Raw genomic sequence first — 16055 nt, 5'->3', positions numbered from 1 at the left:
ACAAAGGTCCATCTAGTCAAAGCTATGGTTTTTTTCAGTAGTCATATATGGATGTGAGAGTTGGACCATAAAGAAACCTGAGTGCTGAAGAATTGATGCTTTTGAACTGTGGTGTTGGAGAAGACACTTGAGAGTCCCTTGGACTGCAAGGAGATCCAACCAGTCCATCCTAAAGGAGATCAGTCCTGGGTGTTTATTGCAAGGACTGATGCTGAAGCTGAAACTCCAATACTTTGGCCACCTGATGTGAAGAACTACTCATTGGGAACGACCCTGATGCTGGGAAAGATTGAAGGCAGAGGAGAAGGGGTTACATAGGATAAGATGGTTGGATGGCATCATCGACTCAAAGGACATGAGTTTGAGCAAGCTCTGGGAGTTTGTGATGGACAGGGAGTCCTGGCGTGCTCCTTCCATGGGATCGCAAAAAGTCAGACATGACTGAGCAACTGAACTGAACTGAGGGCAATATGGAAATTATAAAAGCCACACACACATACACCAACTTTGAAAGGTATCCATTTTCATAGAAGGAAAGCATATCTAGCCTAATACTGAAAGGATGATATTGACTTAAATATGAACTCAAATTTACCAGGACTTAACAAAGCACATCTGCCTTAGTATGGTCAGGAACGATCTGAAGTCCCGAGTTCCTAGTCTGTTTGTGTGTTTGCTTTGTGTGTGTGTAGGTGTGTCTGTAAGTGTCCTAAACTGCTGCAAATTTCCATCAAGAGAACCGATCGACAAGAGGAAAGTGAGCAATTCTTTTATTTTAATTTTCCTTTAGCCATGGACTTTATTATTTGAATATTTGTAACTATTATTCTATATACAAATTTCAATTTCTTACAAAACTATATATTCCATATTGTTAGATCACATCACTCTCCATTTTATGCCACACTTCCATCAAGAAGTGTTTCCCCAAATCATCATGTACCTGATTGTGTGTTCTTGTTGATCAGTTGCTAAGTTTTATCCAACTCTTTGAGATGCTATGGATCATAGCCTGCCAGGCTCCTCTGTCCATGAAATTTCCCAGGCAAGAAAACTGCAGTGGGTTGTCATTTCCTTCTCCAGAGCAATTCTTTTAATACGCTAGCATGCACAGGCTCCTACATACAGAATACTTAAGACAAATAGTACCTTGTATTGAATGCTGCTTGAAAATTGCACTAGCTTTTGCCACAGTCCTGCTGTGTGGGACTAGCCGACTACATGTGCCCTTCTATCCTGTTCTATACATTAAGAACTGGAAAAGAGAAGAAGAATCACAGTGTGTAATTGGACAAACATCAAAGCCACATTTGCCTTGAGTTATTTTCCTTCCTGATTCTCTCATTCAGATCAGGCAGCCCACATGCCACCATATAAAAGGGTAAAAGGCAATGTCAAATGCTATGGAACTGTTAAGCTCCTCGGTAGCTAAGGCCAAAATGTTGCAGCTAGAGAGGCATTTATGGGATGTGGGTTTTTTAATGACTTTTTTTTAAAAAAAAGATCTCTTACTGAAACTAAAAACAGTCTTTTTTTTTTTGCAATCTACATTTTTAAAAATATTGAAAGGCAAAGATATTATAACTTCTGAAATGTTTACTTTGAATTATAATCTTATGCAAACATCAAAGACAGTATTAAAGTGACAAGAATCATAGATTGTTCCACCAGAGTCTCCCTCAAAGTATCTGATCCAAGTCCCATGTTCTAAAGCAAGAAAAATATCCCTATTATAAATTTACCTCCAGAAATAACCTTCTTTATCTTAATTATTTAAACTCTTCTATATGCTTAGAAGTAGTCTGACCAGCTATTTCTACCTTTGCATTGCAGGATTTTAATCAATCTCAAAAGTTTTATAAGTTATTTTGTTTGTTAAGGCTTTTATTTTTTAAATTATTGAAGAAACACTGCAAAACATAGAAAATCAAAATGAAGACACTAAGAACTATTGTTAGTCACATTCCAAAGTGAACTACTTTAACGTGACATGAGTCCCTCACTTCCCTGCCATTTTTTTCCTCTATACAGACACATGTTGACTTAAATTGGACAGCTATATATTTCCTGTATGTCAACCTGCTACCTCTTCATCAGTACATCATGGACATCTCTCTATGTCAGTAAATATAAATCCATATTGCTCTATGACTACAAAATATTCTATTTGATGTATGTACCATAATTTAGTTTACCAAACTCTTACAGATATTTGAATTGTGTCTGTCTTGCAGATTGCCTTTGTGTGTTCTTTCTTACATAAAATTTTGAACAACAGTTTATTTTCTTTCGATGAATTTCTAAAATTGGAATTTCTAGATCAAAGGGCTTTTGACACTTATTGCCAGATAATTTTAGAGAAGTTGAACTAATTTATAGTCCTACTACTATATATGAGTTGCCCATTTATCTACTACTTGCTAGCACTAGATAAAATATTTGGATCCTTACAACTTATGGCAATATCATAGGCCAAAAATAGCATCGTAATGTTTTAATTACCATTAAAAATGATCTTGAGCATTTTTATGTGTCTAACCATTTGTATTTCACCACTAATGAATTATCATTTTTATTGATTATTCACTTTTTTTGAGGTGTTTGTCTTTTTCTGAAATATTGATAATGGCTCTTTAGTGAGAGTATTATCCATTTTTCTATCTTATGTACTATAAATAATTTTCCTTCTTATTACTTGACTTTTAACATAGTATATACTTGCTTCTGTTTATGCTTTTATCTGTACAATTTTACAGAGCTAAATTTTAAAATACATTGATCATGTTTTTTCTACTGTAGCTTTTGGATTTTGTACCTCACTTAGAAACTTCAAGTTTGTTTTTAAACCGTAATCCCATGTTTTCACCAAAGGTCTTGTATAGTTTCATTTTTAACATTTAAATTTTTAATCTGGAAATTATTTTGCTATAAAGAATTAATTTTTACTCTTCTATATGGTTAGCTAATTATCACAATACCCAATATCAAGTAGTTCCTTTTTTCTACTGAGTAGCAATGTCACATTTACCATGCACTTAATTCCCATACATTCCTGTATTTATTTCTTGATTTTCTATTTTGTGCTTGATTTTCATATGTCCATAGCAAATTGCTTTCATTTTTGTAGTTTTATATTTTGATATCAGGTATAACTAATCTCTGGGCTTCCCTGGTAGTACAGTGGTAAATAATCCACCTGCCAATGTAGGAAATGTGGGTTTGATCCCTGGGTCAAGAAGATCTCCTGGAGATCTTTAGCAATCGATTCCAGTTTTCTTGCCTGGAGAACCCCACGGACAGAAGAGCCTGGTGGGCTACAATCTATCGGACCTCTAAGAGTTGGACATGACTTAGCAACTAAACACACACACACACATACAACTAATCTCAGCTTAGTATTCTTCCTTTTCAAAATTTTCTTGAATAGTCTTGCATGTTTCCTTCTTTAAAAACATTCTCTTTTGTTAAAATTATATCTACTCATGGCTTAAAAGGGCTTCCCTCGTGGCTAAGATGGTAAGAAATCTGCCTACAACCCAGGAGACCTGGTTCGATCCCTGGGTCAGGAAGGTCCCCTGGAGAAGGGAATGGCAACCCACTCCAGTATTCTTGCCTAAATTCCATTGACAGAGGAGCCTGGTGGGCTACAGTCCATGGTGTAGCAAAGAGTCAGACATGAATGAGTGACTAACACACACATGGTTTGAAAAGCCCAATAGTTATAAAAGTTTTAAGAAAAATAGTAGTCTACTGTATAGCACAGAGAACTATATTTAATCCCCTTGGATAAACCATAATGGGGAAAAAAAATAAAAAGAATGTATATATGTATATAATTGAGTCACTTTGCTATACAGCAGAAATTAACACAATGCTGTAAATTATACTTCAATAAAAAAGTTAGTTAACTAAAAAAAGAAAAGAAAAGGAGTAATCCTTTCCACCTTACCCTAAATGCTCCTCACCAGAACACAAGTATATTCACACCTTTTAGTTGACTATTTTGGTATTTATCTTCATGACTCTAAAAACACATTTGACTCCCCCTTATTATGTATTGACTTCTCTCTATGGAAAACAAGAATTTATTTTTCTTCCCTAGCTGATCTCCACTATACACACACACACACACACACACACACATCCTTCTCATCTCTCCATTCTCCCTATGGAGTTACATTATAATTTGGATAAGAGCAATAATTAGTGTTTGAATTGTTATACCTGAGTAAATTTCTTTTCAGAGATAAACCTTGGAATAAACAAATACTTATTTTGCTGGGAATTAACTATTATCTTTTTCCCCTTTAATTTTCTTTGTGGTAATCATTAATGCCGAACTCACAGCTAATCATCTTGAAGTGAGTCTGATGAAATTTGTAGGCTATCCATTTCATCTCTCTATAAAAGCCTTTCCCAGAGACTTCTGACCTATTGAGTTTGGACAAATTACACTGGACATCACTAACTCCCCTTGCCTGGAAAACTCCAAGGACAGAGGAACCTGGTGGGCTATAGTCCATGAGCTCGCAAAGAGTCAGACACAGCAGAGCAACTGAGCGCATACATACAAACTGCCATCACCTAGTTTCTCTTTGCCTCTTTCCTGTTTTCAGTAGAGGACATCCTTCAATAGTTTCCTCTGTTCATCAAAGAATACATGGGAAGAAAATTTTAAGAACGTTTACATCCAAAAGCTCTTTATTTTACCCTCACACTTGACTTATATAGTGTGATTTGGAATAGAAGTCTAAATTGAAAATCATTCATCTTCAGAATATATAGGTAATTCATCATTTCTAACTTTCTAACTGCTTAGCTTACACATTTCTCTGAAGGACTGTAGGCTTTTCTCTTTGTCCCTGATAATTTGAAGTTTTAATAATTCCGAGGTGTGAGTCAGTTTCATTCACTGTGCTGTGACCCCAGCAAGTTCTTTCAATGCGCTAACTTATTTTCATTGAATTATCTTACAGATGAGTTCCTTCCCATATGTTCCCTGTTCTCTCTCTCTGGGACTTATTATTTTGATATTGGACCTTTTAGGCTGATCCTCTAATTTTCTTATATTTTCTTCCATTTTTGTATTTTTGCTCTTCTCTCTAGAAAGTTCTTGAACATTTTCTCCACACTTACGAGTTTTTATTTCTGCTACTATCCTTTTAGTTTCCAAGAGCTCTTCCTTAATCCTCCAAATGATCTCCCATATTTGTATAGCACCCTAAGGATTATGCTGTTTCTTAAAGAGGTTTTCAACTGGTTCTTCTTATGATAAAACCCACACCTCCCTCCCTTTACTTCCATATATTTTCAAGGACTCTAGTTAATGAAACTTTGGAGGAGTGATGAAATAACTACTTCATATTACTGGTTCTTTCTGGTCTGCTATGTCAATTACCATTTGCTCATCTCCTTTAAATCATCTAAGATTTGCTAGTAGTTCTGTATTTATTTTCAAAGCTATTTTAAAATTATGACAAGTGCTATTTGTTTATTATTGTGCAGCAATATATAGTTTCCTCTAAAGTTGACTTATGATGTTTTTAAAGGAGAGTAAATGGAAAAAAATTCAATAGCAGTATGGATGGTTTGTAGCTTCTGTAAATTAAATATTAAATTTAGGATTCTTGTGGCCATAAAATAGAGGAAATTCAAAGTAGGATGATCAATAATTACATGATTAGTTTTCCTTTCATTTTCTCCTTCAAATTAAGAAATGTAGATACATCTCAGTGTTGAATCTGATTTTTTGTTTTCATCATAGTTTTTACATTTGCTAAGTATCACTTTAATTTTCATTGTGCAACTGTTTTCTTATACTTGATGCAAAACTTTTTATAGCAAAACTGGATGCTTCTAAAACAAAGCCAGCTGTGTTTACTTGACTTTGTAATGTTTCGATAATAATTTGTAATGAGATTAGTGTAGCTACTTTTGCTACTAAATATTTGCCAAAGTGTTCATGATAATGTAAAGGAATATGAAACAGAATTACAATTTAATAACTACCTTAGTTTTCAGGACAACAGGTATGGGGAATTGTTATGCATTTGATTACTTTCTAGGGGGTAGGCATGTGATAATTGGCTGCTTGGTTGAGAAAGTTATATCACATATAAGACTCATCTGCCTTGCATAGCTGTCAGACTCAGTCTTACTGGGAGGGATTAGACGGGGTGAGAATTGTGGCATTGAATGCCTGGAGCATCATTATCTAGTAATACATTCTATCTTTTCTACCACACTGCTTGTCTGTGTAACACACGGATCAGAGCATCATCGCTCATCACCTGGGCAACTGTCCAAAGGGCTTATCTTAAGACAAAGGTGTCTGGGAGATTTCTCATTTTTGAGAAAAACTTTTTTTAGTATTCACATTTGTGATGCTTTTAAGAGAAACAGTTATTATTTATAATTGTTATTACTGTCATTTGAAACCTGAAAGGGAGAGAATAGAACTTTGATGCCAAAGTGAAGTTGCTCAGTCATGTCCGACTCTTTGCGACCCCATGGACTGTAGCCCACCAGGCTCCTCAGTCCATGGAATTTTCCAGGTAAGAGTACTGGAGTGGGTTGCCATTGCCTTCTCCAGGGGATCTTCCCGACCCAGGGATTGAACCCGGGTCTCCCGCATTGCAGGCAGACGCTTTACCGTCTGAGCCACCAAAAGTAGTGATTAGATTTGGACAGAAAGGAAGGGCCTAGGTTGGGTTTTTGATGGATGCTGATAAGGAAAGAAGGAGAGCAGCTGAAAGATACAAGTACATTCTTTAATATATCTGGGGATTTATTTTTTGTAATTAAAAGTTTTAAAATATGTGTATAACAATAGACTACACTGATAAACTATCTTAATAAAATTGACTTTATTTGACTGAACTGTTTGATTACATCTACATTTTGATAATATTTTCAGTGATTTTAGACGATTAAATAAACTAATACTGGGCCATGCTGTGTTGTTCAGTTGTGTCCAACTCTTTGTGACCCCATAGACTGTAGCCCAGGCAAGAATACTGGAGTGGGTTGCCATGCCCTCCTCCAGAGGATCGTCCCAACCCAGAGATCAAACCCAGGTCTCCCACATTGCAGGTAGATTCTTTACCATCTGAGCCACCAGGGAAACTCAAACTAATATTGGTGATAATAAAAAGAAAAACTCAGAAGAAATCTGGTCATATTCATAAGGATAATATGATTTTTCTAGTCAAGTTGGTACCTTCCATATTCCTGACTTGTTCTTATTTAAGGAAATACTTTCTACTTAAGTGTCTAAACTGTTGTATTATTGAAGAACTTATATTTAAGATACGTAAGGATGCTGTACTTCAGCATTGATATACCAGTTAGGAAATATGTTTTTAGTTATTATTTTTTTAGTATTCATAAAAGATTTATATATTTTCCCATCCAATTTCCAGTCCAGTCCTCTTGGAAACCAATAACATCTCTCTTTCCCTCATTTCCTCTTTCCAGCCTGTCTCCTTACCTCCCTTCCTTTGTAGATTTGGTGCATATGAGTAGAAAGTGCAAGATAAATCATACTAAAGCAACTGTCTCTCAATAAAGGGGGCTAGAATATATTGATACAACAGAGAAAAGACAGTGTCCTCAGCAAGCGGTGCTGGGAAAGTTGGATAGCCATATGTAAATCAGTGAAGTTAAAACACACCCTCATACCATATGGACTTCCCTGGTGACACAGAGGGTAAAACATCTGCCTGCAATGTGGGAGACCTGGGTTCGATCCCTGGGTTGGGAAGATCCCCTGGAGAAGGAAATGGCAACCTACTCCAGTACTCTTGCCTGGAAAATTCCGTGGATGGAGGAGCCTGGTAAGCTACAGTCCATGGGATCACAAAGACTTAACAGGAGACTAAGCAACTTCACTTCTCATGCCATATACAAAAATAAACTCAAAATGGCTTAAAGACTTAAGTATAAGACAAGACACCCTAAAACTCCCAGAAGAGAACATAGGCAAAACATTCTCTGATGTAAATAGTACCAGTGTTTTCTTAGGTCAATCTCCCAAGGCAGTAGAAATAAAAGTAAAAATAAACAAATGGGATCTTATCAAACTTATAACCTTTGAAAACCATAACCAGGAAAAGAAACCAGAAGCAAAATGGGAAGACAACCTGTGAAATGGAAGAAAATATTCACGAATGATGGGACGGACAAGGGCTTAATTTCCAAGATATACTAATAGCTCACACAACTCAACAACAACAAAAAAACCAAACAAACCAATTTTTTTAAATGGGCAGAAGATTTAAATATACATTTCTCTAAAGAAGACATATAGATGGCCAATAGACACATGAAAAGATGCTCAACGTTACTAATTACTAGAGTAAAAGAAATCAAAACTAATGAGGTACTCTCTCACACCAGCCAAAATGGCCATCATTAAAAAGTCTACAAATAATAAATGATGTAGAGAGTGTGGAGAAAAGGAAAGCCTCTCACACTGTTGGTGGGAATGTAAATTGGTGCAGCCACTGTGGAAACAGTATGGAGGTTCCTCAGAAAACTAAAGATAGAGTTGCCATAGGATCTAGCAATCCCATTCCTGGGCAAATATCCAGACAAAACTGTAATTTGAAAAGATACATGCTCTCCTATGTTTATAACAGCACTATTTACAATAGGCAAGATGTAGAAACAACTTAAATGTCCATCAACATATGAATGAAGAAGACACTATATATACACACACACACACACACACTGAGACACTATATATATATATATATACACACACACACAGTGAGTAATGGAATATCAATCAGCCATAAAAATGAAATAATGCCATTTGCAGCTACATGGATGAATCTAGAGATTATCATACTACATGAAGTAAGTCAGAAAGACAAAGACAAATACCATATGATATCCTTACATGTGTCTAAAACATGACCCAAATGAACTTAACTATGAAATAGAAACAGACTCACAGACTCATAGAGAACAGACTTGTCAGCGGGGAGGAGAGCATAGGAAGGGAAAGACTGAGGGCTTGGGGCTGGCAGAGGCAAACTGCTATATACAGGGTGGAGAAACAACAAGGTCCTACTGTGTAACACCGCAACTCTATTCAATGTCCTATGATAAACTATAATGGAAAAGAATATGAAAAAGAATATATATGTATAACTGAGTCACTGTTGTACAGTAAAAATTAACACAACACTGTAAATCAACTATACTTCAAGAAATTTTAAGTTAATAAAAAGCAATTCTTTACTCCCTTGTAAACCTTTCATATTTATTTTGGTTTTCCTTTAAAAAATATTGTCTTCTGGTTTGATTCAGTGTTTGTCTCTATGGATACCAATTATTTTCTCAACATGTGAATAAAACTCAGTCATTTATTCAGGACTACTGTGCAAGTTTTTTGGGGGAAAAAAGTTCAATGTAAAATAACAGCACATTACAGAAAATGGAAGTAATCTATCACTTCAAGCTACAAATATTCATTGAGAGAATATTACATGTCATGTTGGATATATAATAGTGACAGAGAAATTGAATATAAACTGGTCAATAGAGAAAAAAGACAATTCCAGATAGTGCTAAGTGCTATAATGAAAATGAGCACGTGACAGAGTGACTGATGTGTGTGTGTGTGTGTGTATGTGCACCATATTTGCACTTACATGTGATAAATTTCCTTAGTTTCTGATTTATCAAATGAAGAGTTCAAATAGATGATCTCTGGGGTGTCTTCATTTCTTTTCTAGTGATGTAACTTTTCTAATTTTGTTTCAAGTTTTTAGATCCATTTCACCATTTCAATTATATAGTCTGTTGTCCACCCACAAAGTACTTGAAGAATAATAATTGAAGAATGAAACATTCACCCATCAGAATTTGAAAGCCATGTCTGTCTATATTCTCTGTCTTCTAAATAAAAATCTAAAGGAAAACCAAAGAGTATATCTTTCCATCAGAAGGGACTCAAAACACAATTTTCATCCATGTTCCACTTACAGGGTCTCTTTTTTTGTCTCTTTGCATAAAGAAGCTTTTAAAAACCACTGATTTATGGCTGAAAAAAAAATGAATACAGTGGGTTGGACAATGGATGTCCAGTGAACAATGGCATGATCAAGTTTGTAGCACCTTCTTTTCCTGTAAACTTCTTGGCTAGTGGGAATGGTTCTAGGCTCATCTCAGAAGCTCTGAAGGGGAGAGCCAGGGGTGAGTGCTCACTTTTGTGTAACCATTTGAAGATCTGTGGGCTAAGAGGAATTCCACATGGAAAGTCAATGTGTACTAGTAATGATCAGTGATAGTGATGGCATTAATAATATCTAGAGAAGTATTGTATTTATTATAAATCTCTTTTGGGGACTGTGGTAGAACCTCTAAAACACTGTAAGTTCAACTTCTCAATTTGGTAGAAGAAAGAAAACAAACTTTGTGTTTAGATTTTTAAAGGATGACTTTATTTTCCTCACTTAATAATCTCAAAAATACCATCAAGAAAATGCACTTTTCTTCATTGTCATGGGAAAATGCAGTCTGAAATTGTTTCCCACTACTATTGTAAAGCCTGTTATTTAAAAAACCTGTAAGTGGAACATAGCTGGAAATCATGTTTTCAGTCCTTTTAGGTGGACAAATATACTTGTTTTCTTTTAAATTTGGTTAGAAGTAGACTCTTTCAGCCTTGCTTCTTTCTGTCACCTATTGCCGTTGCTTCATTTAGAAATTGAACATAGCCAAATCAGAGAAGAAAAGGGTGAAAATCATCTTCAGGATTAATCATTAAAACATCACAAAAATAAAAAGGAGTTAATAAGACAAATGTTTGTGAAACTGATACAATATATCTCTATTGCAGAGGCAAACCAAACTTACTGGACATGGGCTCTTTGATGATCAAGCCAATTCAGCGAGTGATGAAGTACCCTCTATTACTGTATGAACTCTGGAATTCCACCCCTGCCTCTCACCCAGACTTCCGAGCACTGGAACATGCCTATGCTGCAGTGAAACACATTAATGTAAACATTAATGAACTTAAGAGACGAAAAGATTTAGGTAAGAGGAGATATGATGAAGTGGGAGTTTTCCAGGGTTGGAATCTTCTGTTTATGTTTTGGAGGATCAGAATGTCTCAGGAGTTCCAGCAGGTGCAGTGATAATGATCATTTGATATCTAGAGTTAGAGGCCAGGGAGGAGAGGATGGTTTTGCCTTTCTAGTTAGGTTCAGAAGAAGCTCACGAGGCACAAACATTGACAACTTTTCATCGGACAGCCCTACAATCAACCTCTTTTGACCATCGCATGCCTGGTGACATATTACGGGCTGAAGAAACCTACAGCATATGATCCTCCTGATCTTGGTGTTATATATGGTAGGAGAAATGGCCAGGTAGTTGGGAGCAGTGAATAGCTAGAGCTGAAAAACAGTGGTGAGAAAGGTGGATACAGGTAAGACGACCCGGCTAAACAGGCTTATTTGGTTCTGAAGCACAAAGAATGGGTATTTTTGGCAATAATTGCTCCAAGAAGGGAGCAAGTATATTGCTTTCTCAGATTAACAAATTATTGTCAACTATTCATTAACTAAGAGGTCAAGTGTTAGTCGCTCAGTCGTGTCCAACTTTTTGCGACGACATGAACTATAGCCCACCAGGCTCCTCTGTCCATGGGACTTCCCAGGCAAAAATACTGGAGCAGGTTGCCATTTCCTACTTCAGGAGATCTTCCCAATCCAGGGATCCAACATGGGTCTCCCACATTGCCAGCAGATGCTTGACCATCTGAGCCACCAGGGAAGCCCAGCTAAGAGGTAAGATTCACCTCTCAAGAAGAATGTAGATTTTAAAACAGGAAGCACAATTAGACAGCTTCTATCTTCTCAGAGCTAGCAGTGCATTGGGATAGACCCTGGGTCCTCTCTCAATGTGATTTGTGTCCATAAATTCTTAATTGGCTTTGTAGCTCTAACTCTAAATCTCAGTTCAACAATTAGAGCAATGGTAGAACTGTGGAGCTAATTGATCCAACCACTGTGTTTATTCTTATTGCCTTTATTTTCTAATTTTTATTTAAAAAATTGTACGTATTTGTATTAATAAATTGTAACTGTAAAGAAGAGCATAGAGTGAAAAGGGAAAGTTGTAGAACAAAACATGCCGTAAAAAAATAGACCATAGACAAAGAATTACTATCTAGGATATATAACTATTGATACTAAATAAATAATAAAAACATTCTAATACAAAAAATGTTAATAATAAAAATGAACAACTCACAGAAAAAGACAATACATTTCTAAATGCTAAGATCCATTAGTAACCAGGGAAATGCAAATTAAAAACATAATGACAAGTGTTTCCAGCCCATCAGATTGGCAATGAGATTTTTAGTGAATAATGTTAAGGGCTGAATATTAGTTTGCAGGTAAGAATGTAAATCCTAAAGGAAATCAGTCCTGAATATTCATTGGAAGGACTGATACTGAAGCTGAAACTGCAATACTTTGGCTACCTGATGCGAAGAACTGACTCAATGGAAAAGACCCTGATGCTGAGAAAGAATGAAAGGAGGAGATAAAGATGAGATGGTTGGATGGCATCACCAACTCAATGGACATGAGTTTGAGTAAGCTCCAGTAGTTGGTGATGGACAGAGAAGCCTGGTGTGCTGCAATCTGTGGGGTTGCAAAGAGTCAGATGTGACTGAGCGACTGAATTGAACTGAACAGAAGGATGTAAATTGGAATCACCACTTTGGAGAACAATTTGATAATACTAAGTTTAAAATGCATACACCCAAGACACAGAAAATCAGTTTCTAGATATTTGAGAAACTGGCTCACATGCTCTTGGAGAAGTATACAAATAACTAGCATTGTTCATAATTAGCAAAATTATGAATTACTAATTGAAAATTATGAACTAGCAAATAACTAGCTAGTTCATAACTAGCAAAAGGAAAACAAAGAAAGAAAGAAACAAGCAAACAAAGAAAATGGAGGGTGACTTCCATATTAATTCAGATAGATAAACTATGTATTATAAACTATGATACCATAAGAACATAAAATTAAAGTACATGTATCAGTTGGATAAATCTTGAAAACACAATGCTGAATTTTTTTTAAAAAGTAAACTAGTAAGTGACAGAAGAATGAATGTGATATGGTACTGTTTTTAGAAAGATTGAAAATATTCAAAATAATACTATATGGTTTATGACTACATACCTACAAAGTAAAGGCATGAATATAAATACAGATATAATAGAGCCCATAATTAAGGATCACCATTTCCTTTAGTGATCAAAGATGGGGATCAGAGAAGCTCAACTATTATGTGATTGCTTTTAAATAAAAAGATTGGAAACAAGGCAAAATGTGAAGGTTTGATAAAGCTGGGAGATGGACAATAGCTGTTATATTATATTAACTTTGCTGTTTGCTTAATCTTCAAATTTCAAAGTTTTAATGAGGAAAAGTTTTCTCCTTTCATGGTTCTAGTTTGCATAGCTAATATTTTAGTAAGTTTTCTTCAGAATTTCTATGTCTTTTTTTTTCTATTTTCTTGCATCTCTCTCTCTCTTCTCCTTCTTCCCTTCCTTCTGCAACATGTAAGACACTACTGTTTTCTGGGTCTTTCAAAAAACTTAATTGTATATCAAGAACAATTTTCAAGTTAATATGGTCTTCTTTTAAATGGCTCCATAGTATTCCATTTAAAAATGTGTCATAATTTATTAAACTATACCTCTATGGATAAACTTTTAGATTGTTTCCAATATTCTGCTGTTAGGAAAAATGCTCTAGCAAATAAAATCTTGTAGGCTTGATGATGGGAAGTATATTTCTCTACATGGACTTCCTGGTCATAGATTATTTTTATATTTAAGGTTCTGCCAAATTATTCTCTACAAAAACTATATTGATTTACTCTTCATCAACAGTGTATTAGCATGCCACTCTCACCACATCCTTACCAAAGCTGAAGGTTGGGGATATTTAACATTTTGAACAATATGAGAGGGAAAATAATTTTAAAGATAAAAAAGTAAAGCTCAGAGGGATGGCTCAACTTACCTTAACTCTCTCAGCTAGTGGAGACAATTGTAGGGTGGATATGAGGTCTTATGTTGGCTGCAGTTGTCTTTCCACTAGTTAGGTCTTGATGCTTCATTCTGGAGATCCCAAATAACAAGTGTAGTATCTAAGAAGAGAGAAAAGAGCTTATTATCCCCCCCAGTATCAGGAATTTCTCTAATGTGGGAGGTAAATGCAGTTGGGCTTTGAGGAACTCAAGTCCTAGGACAATTTCTGAAGGTCAGTGGGGTTGGCAGCTGGAGCTGTGATGGGGCAGAGCGACTGGAGCATAAGCCGAGATTATTTTTAAATACTTATTTTTTTTAATTTTAATTATTAAATTTTATTTTATTTTAAATAAATAAATTTTATTTTAATTATTCTTAAATACTTTGGATGAAACACACACTGTCTGTACCACATGTGTTCATATATGTTTCACCTTCTTCCATTTCAGTCCTGAAATACAAGAAGAATGATGAGGAAGAATCACTTAAAGATAAATTGTCTAAACTAAATATTCATTCAATTAGCAAGAAATCAAAAAGAGTGACAAATCATCTAAAGATTCTGACAAGAGGAGAATCACAGGTAATTTTTCTTCTTGGGCCACATACATTTTCCTGGGCAACACGAACGCTGATACTTTTGTGAGATTTCCTTTTATTGTTATCAGAGCTGTTTCTGGAACACTTCAACAATCAAGGTAACTGCCCAATGCTGTTCCTTTTTTCTCTCTCTCCCCCTCCCTACCTCCTTCTTGTAGGATATTTCTTTGGGTGGTGGTGGAGGGGGGTAGTTTTGATTCTATTTTAGCTGTGGTGCTTCCATTCATGAAGAGGACAAAGGAGAGATAAGGACAGGACAGGGATCAACAAAGAACGCCCCAGGAGTCCTGATACCATCAATTAGCACATGAAAGAAAGTGAAGTTGCTCCTCAGTTCAGTTCAGTTCAGTCGTCTCAGACTCTTTGCGACCCCATGAATAGCAGCATGCCAGGCCTCCCTGTCCATCATAAACTCCCGGAGTTTACTCAAACTCATGCCCATTGAGTTGGTGATGCCATCCAGCTATCTCATCCTCTGTCGTCCCCTTCTCCTCCTGCCCCCAATCCCTCCCAGCATCAGGGTCTTTTCCAATGAGTCAACTCTTCTCATGAGGTGGCCAAAGTATTGAAGTTTCAGCTTCAGCATCAGTCCTTCCAATGAACACCCAAGACTTATCTCCTTCAGGATGGACTGGCTGGATCTCCTGGCAGTCCAAGGGACTCTCAAGAGTCTTCTCCAACACCACAGTTCAAAAGCATCAATTTTTCGGAGCTTCACAGTCCAACTCTCACATCCATACATGACCACTGGAAAAACCATAGCCTTGACCAGACGGACCTTTGTTGGCAAAGTAATGTCTCTGCTTTTTAATATGCTATCTAGGTTGTGTTAGAAAACGCCGAGGGAGAAAGAAAAAGCCGCCTCTAAGGACCGGTGGTAAAGGCCTTTTTATTAAGCGTCGCTCTCGCTCTCGGGCAGAACTCCCAGGGGGCTGGTGAGTGAGGAGACAAAGGGAGTCTGCAAGGTATGAGGGGTGGGGAGGGGTTTTATAGTCCGGGCAGGGCGTCCAGGCCAGGTCTTTTCATATAAGGAAGAAAGCGCGGGCTACAGCGGTGGTCAGTGTCCGAGGGCTGTGTTGGTACCTGATTGGACCAGGCTGCAGGGGGCCAGCCCCTGAAAGTTTAGCCAGCCTCCGGAATTTGCCTTGTAGCACTTTCCCGGGGGCATGCCCCGACCTTTCATCCCGGCCTTTTAGTTATAGGACAAGGGGCGCCGGTTCTCTCTGGCTTCTTCCTGCTGAACGGGGGCGGCGAGGGGTAGGGTGTGGCCGGGATGACAGGGAGCGTCTGCCGTTAATTTTGTCACAGAGTGTCCGTTGGAAGCCCTTGGTACTGCTGTCGCAATACCATCAGCTGAACCGTGTTGAGCCGC

The 16055-nt window shown here is 36.8% G+C and overlaps 1 protein-coding gene across 1 annotated transcript in view; it reads left to right on the top strand.

The window, feature by feature from the left end:
- ARHGEF38 (Rho guanine nucleotide exchange factor 38) overlaps positions 1-16055 on the top strand; it is a 147074-nt gene that overhangs the window by 96528 nt on the left and 34491 nt on the right. Inside the window, exons 6-7 of the mRNA XM_043870902.1 lie at positions 10853-11052; positions 14533-14666. Of these exons, the coding sequence (XP_043726837.1) occupies positions 10853-11052; positions 14533-14666 (334 nt within the window). The remainder of the gene's footprint in view (positions 1-10852; positions 11053-14532; positions 14667-16055) is intronic.

The sequence above is a fragment of the Cervus elaphus genome, chromosome 17 (genome assembly GCF_910594005.1).
Source record: "Cervus elaphus chromosome 17, mCerEla1.1, whole genome shotgun sequence".
In the NCBI taxonomy this organism is placed as follows: Eukaryota; Metazoa; Chordata; class Mammalia; order Artiodactyla; family Cervidae; genus Cervus; species Cervus elaphus.
Note: the sequence above shows the minus strand (reverse complement) of the source record. Positions and strands in the feature narration are given on the sequence as shown.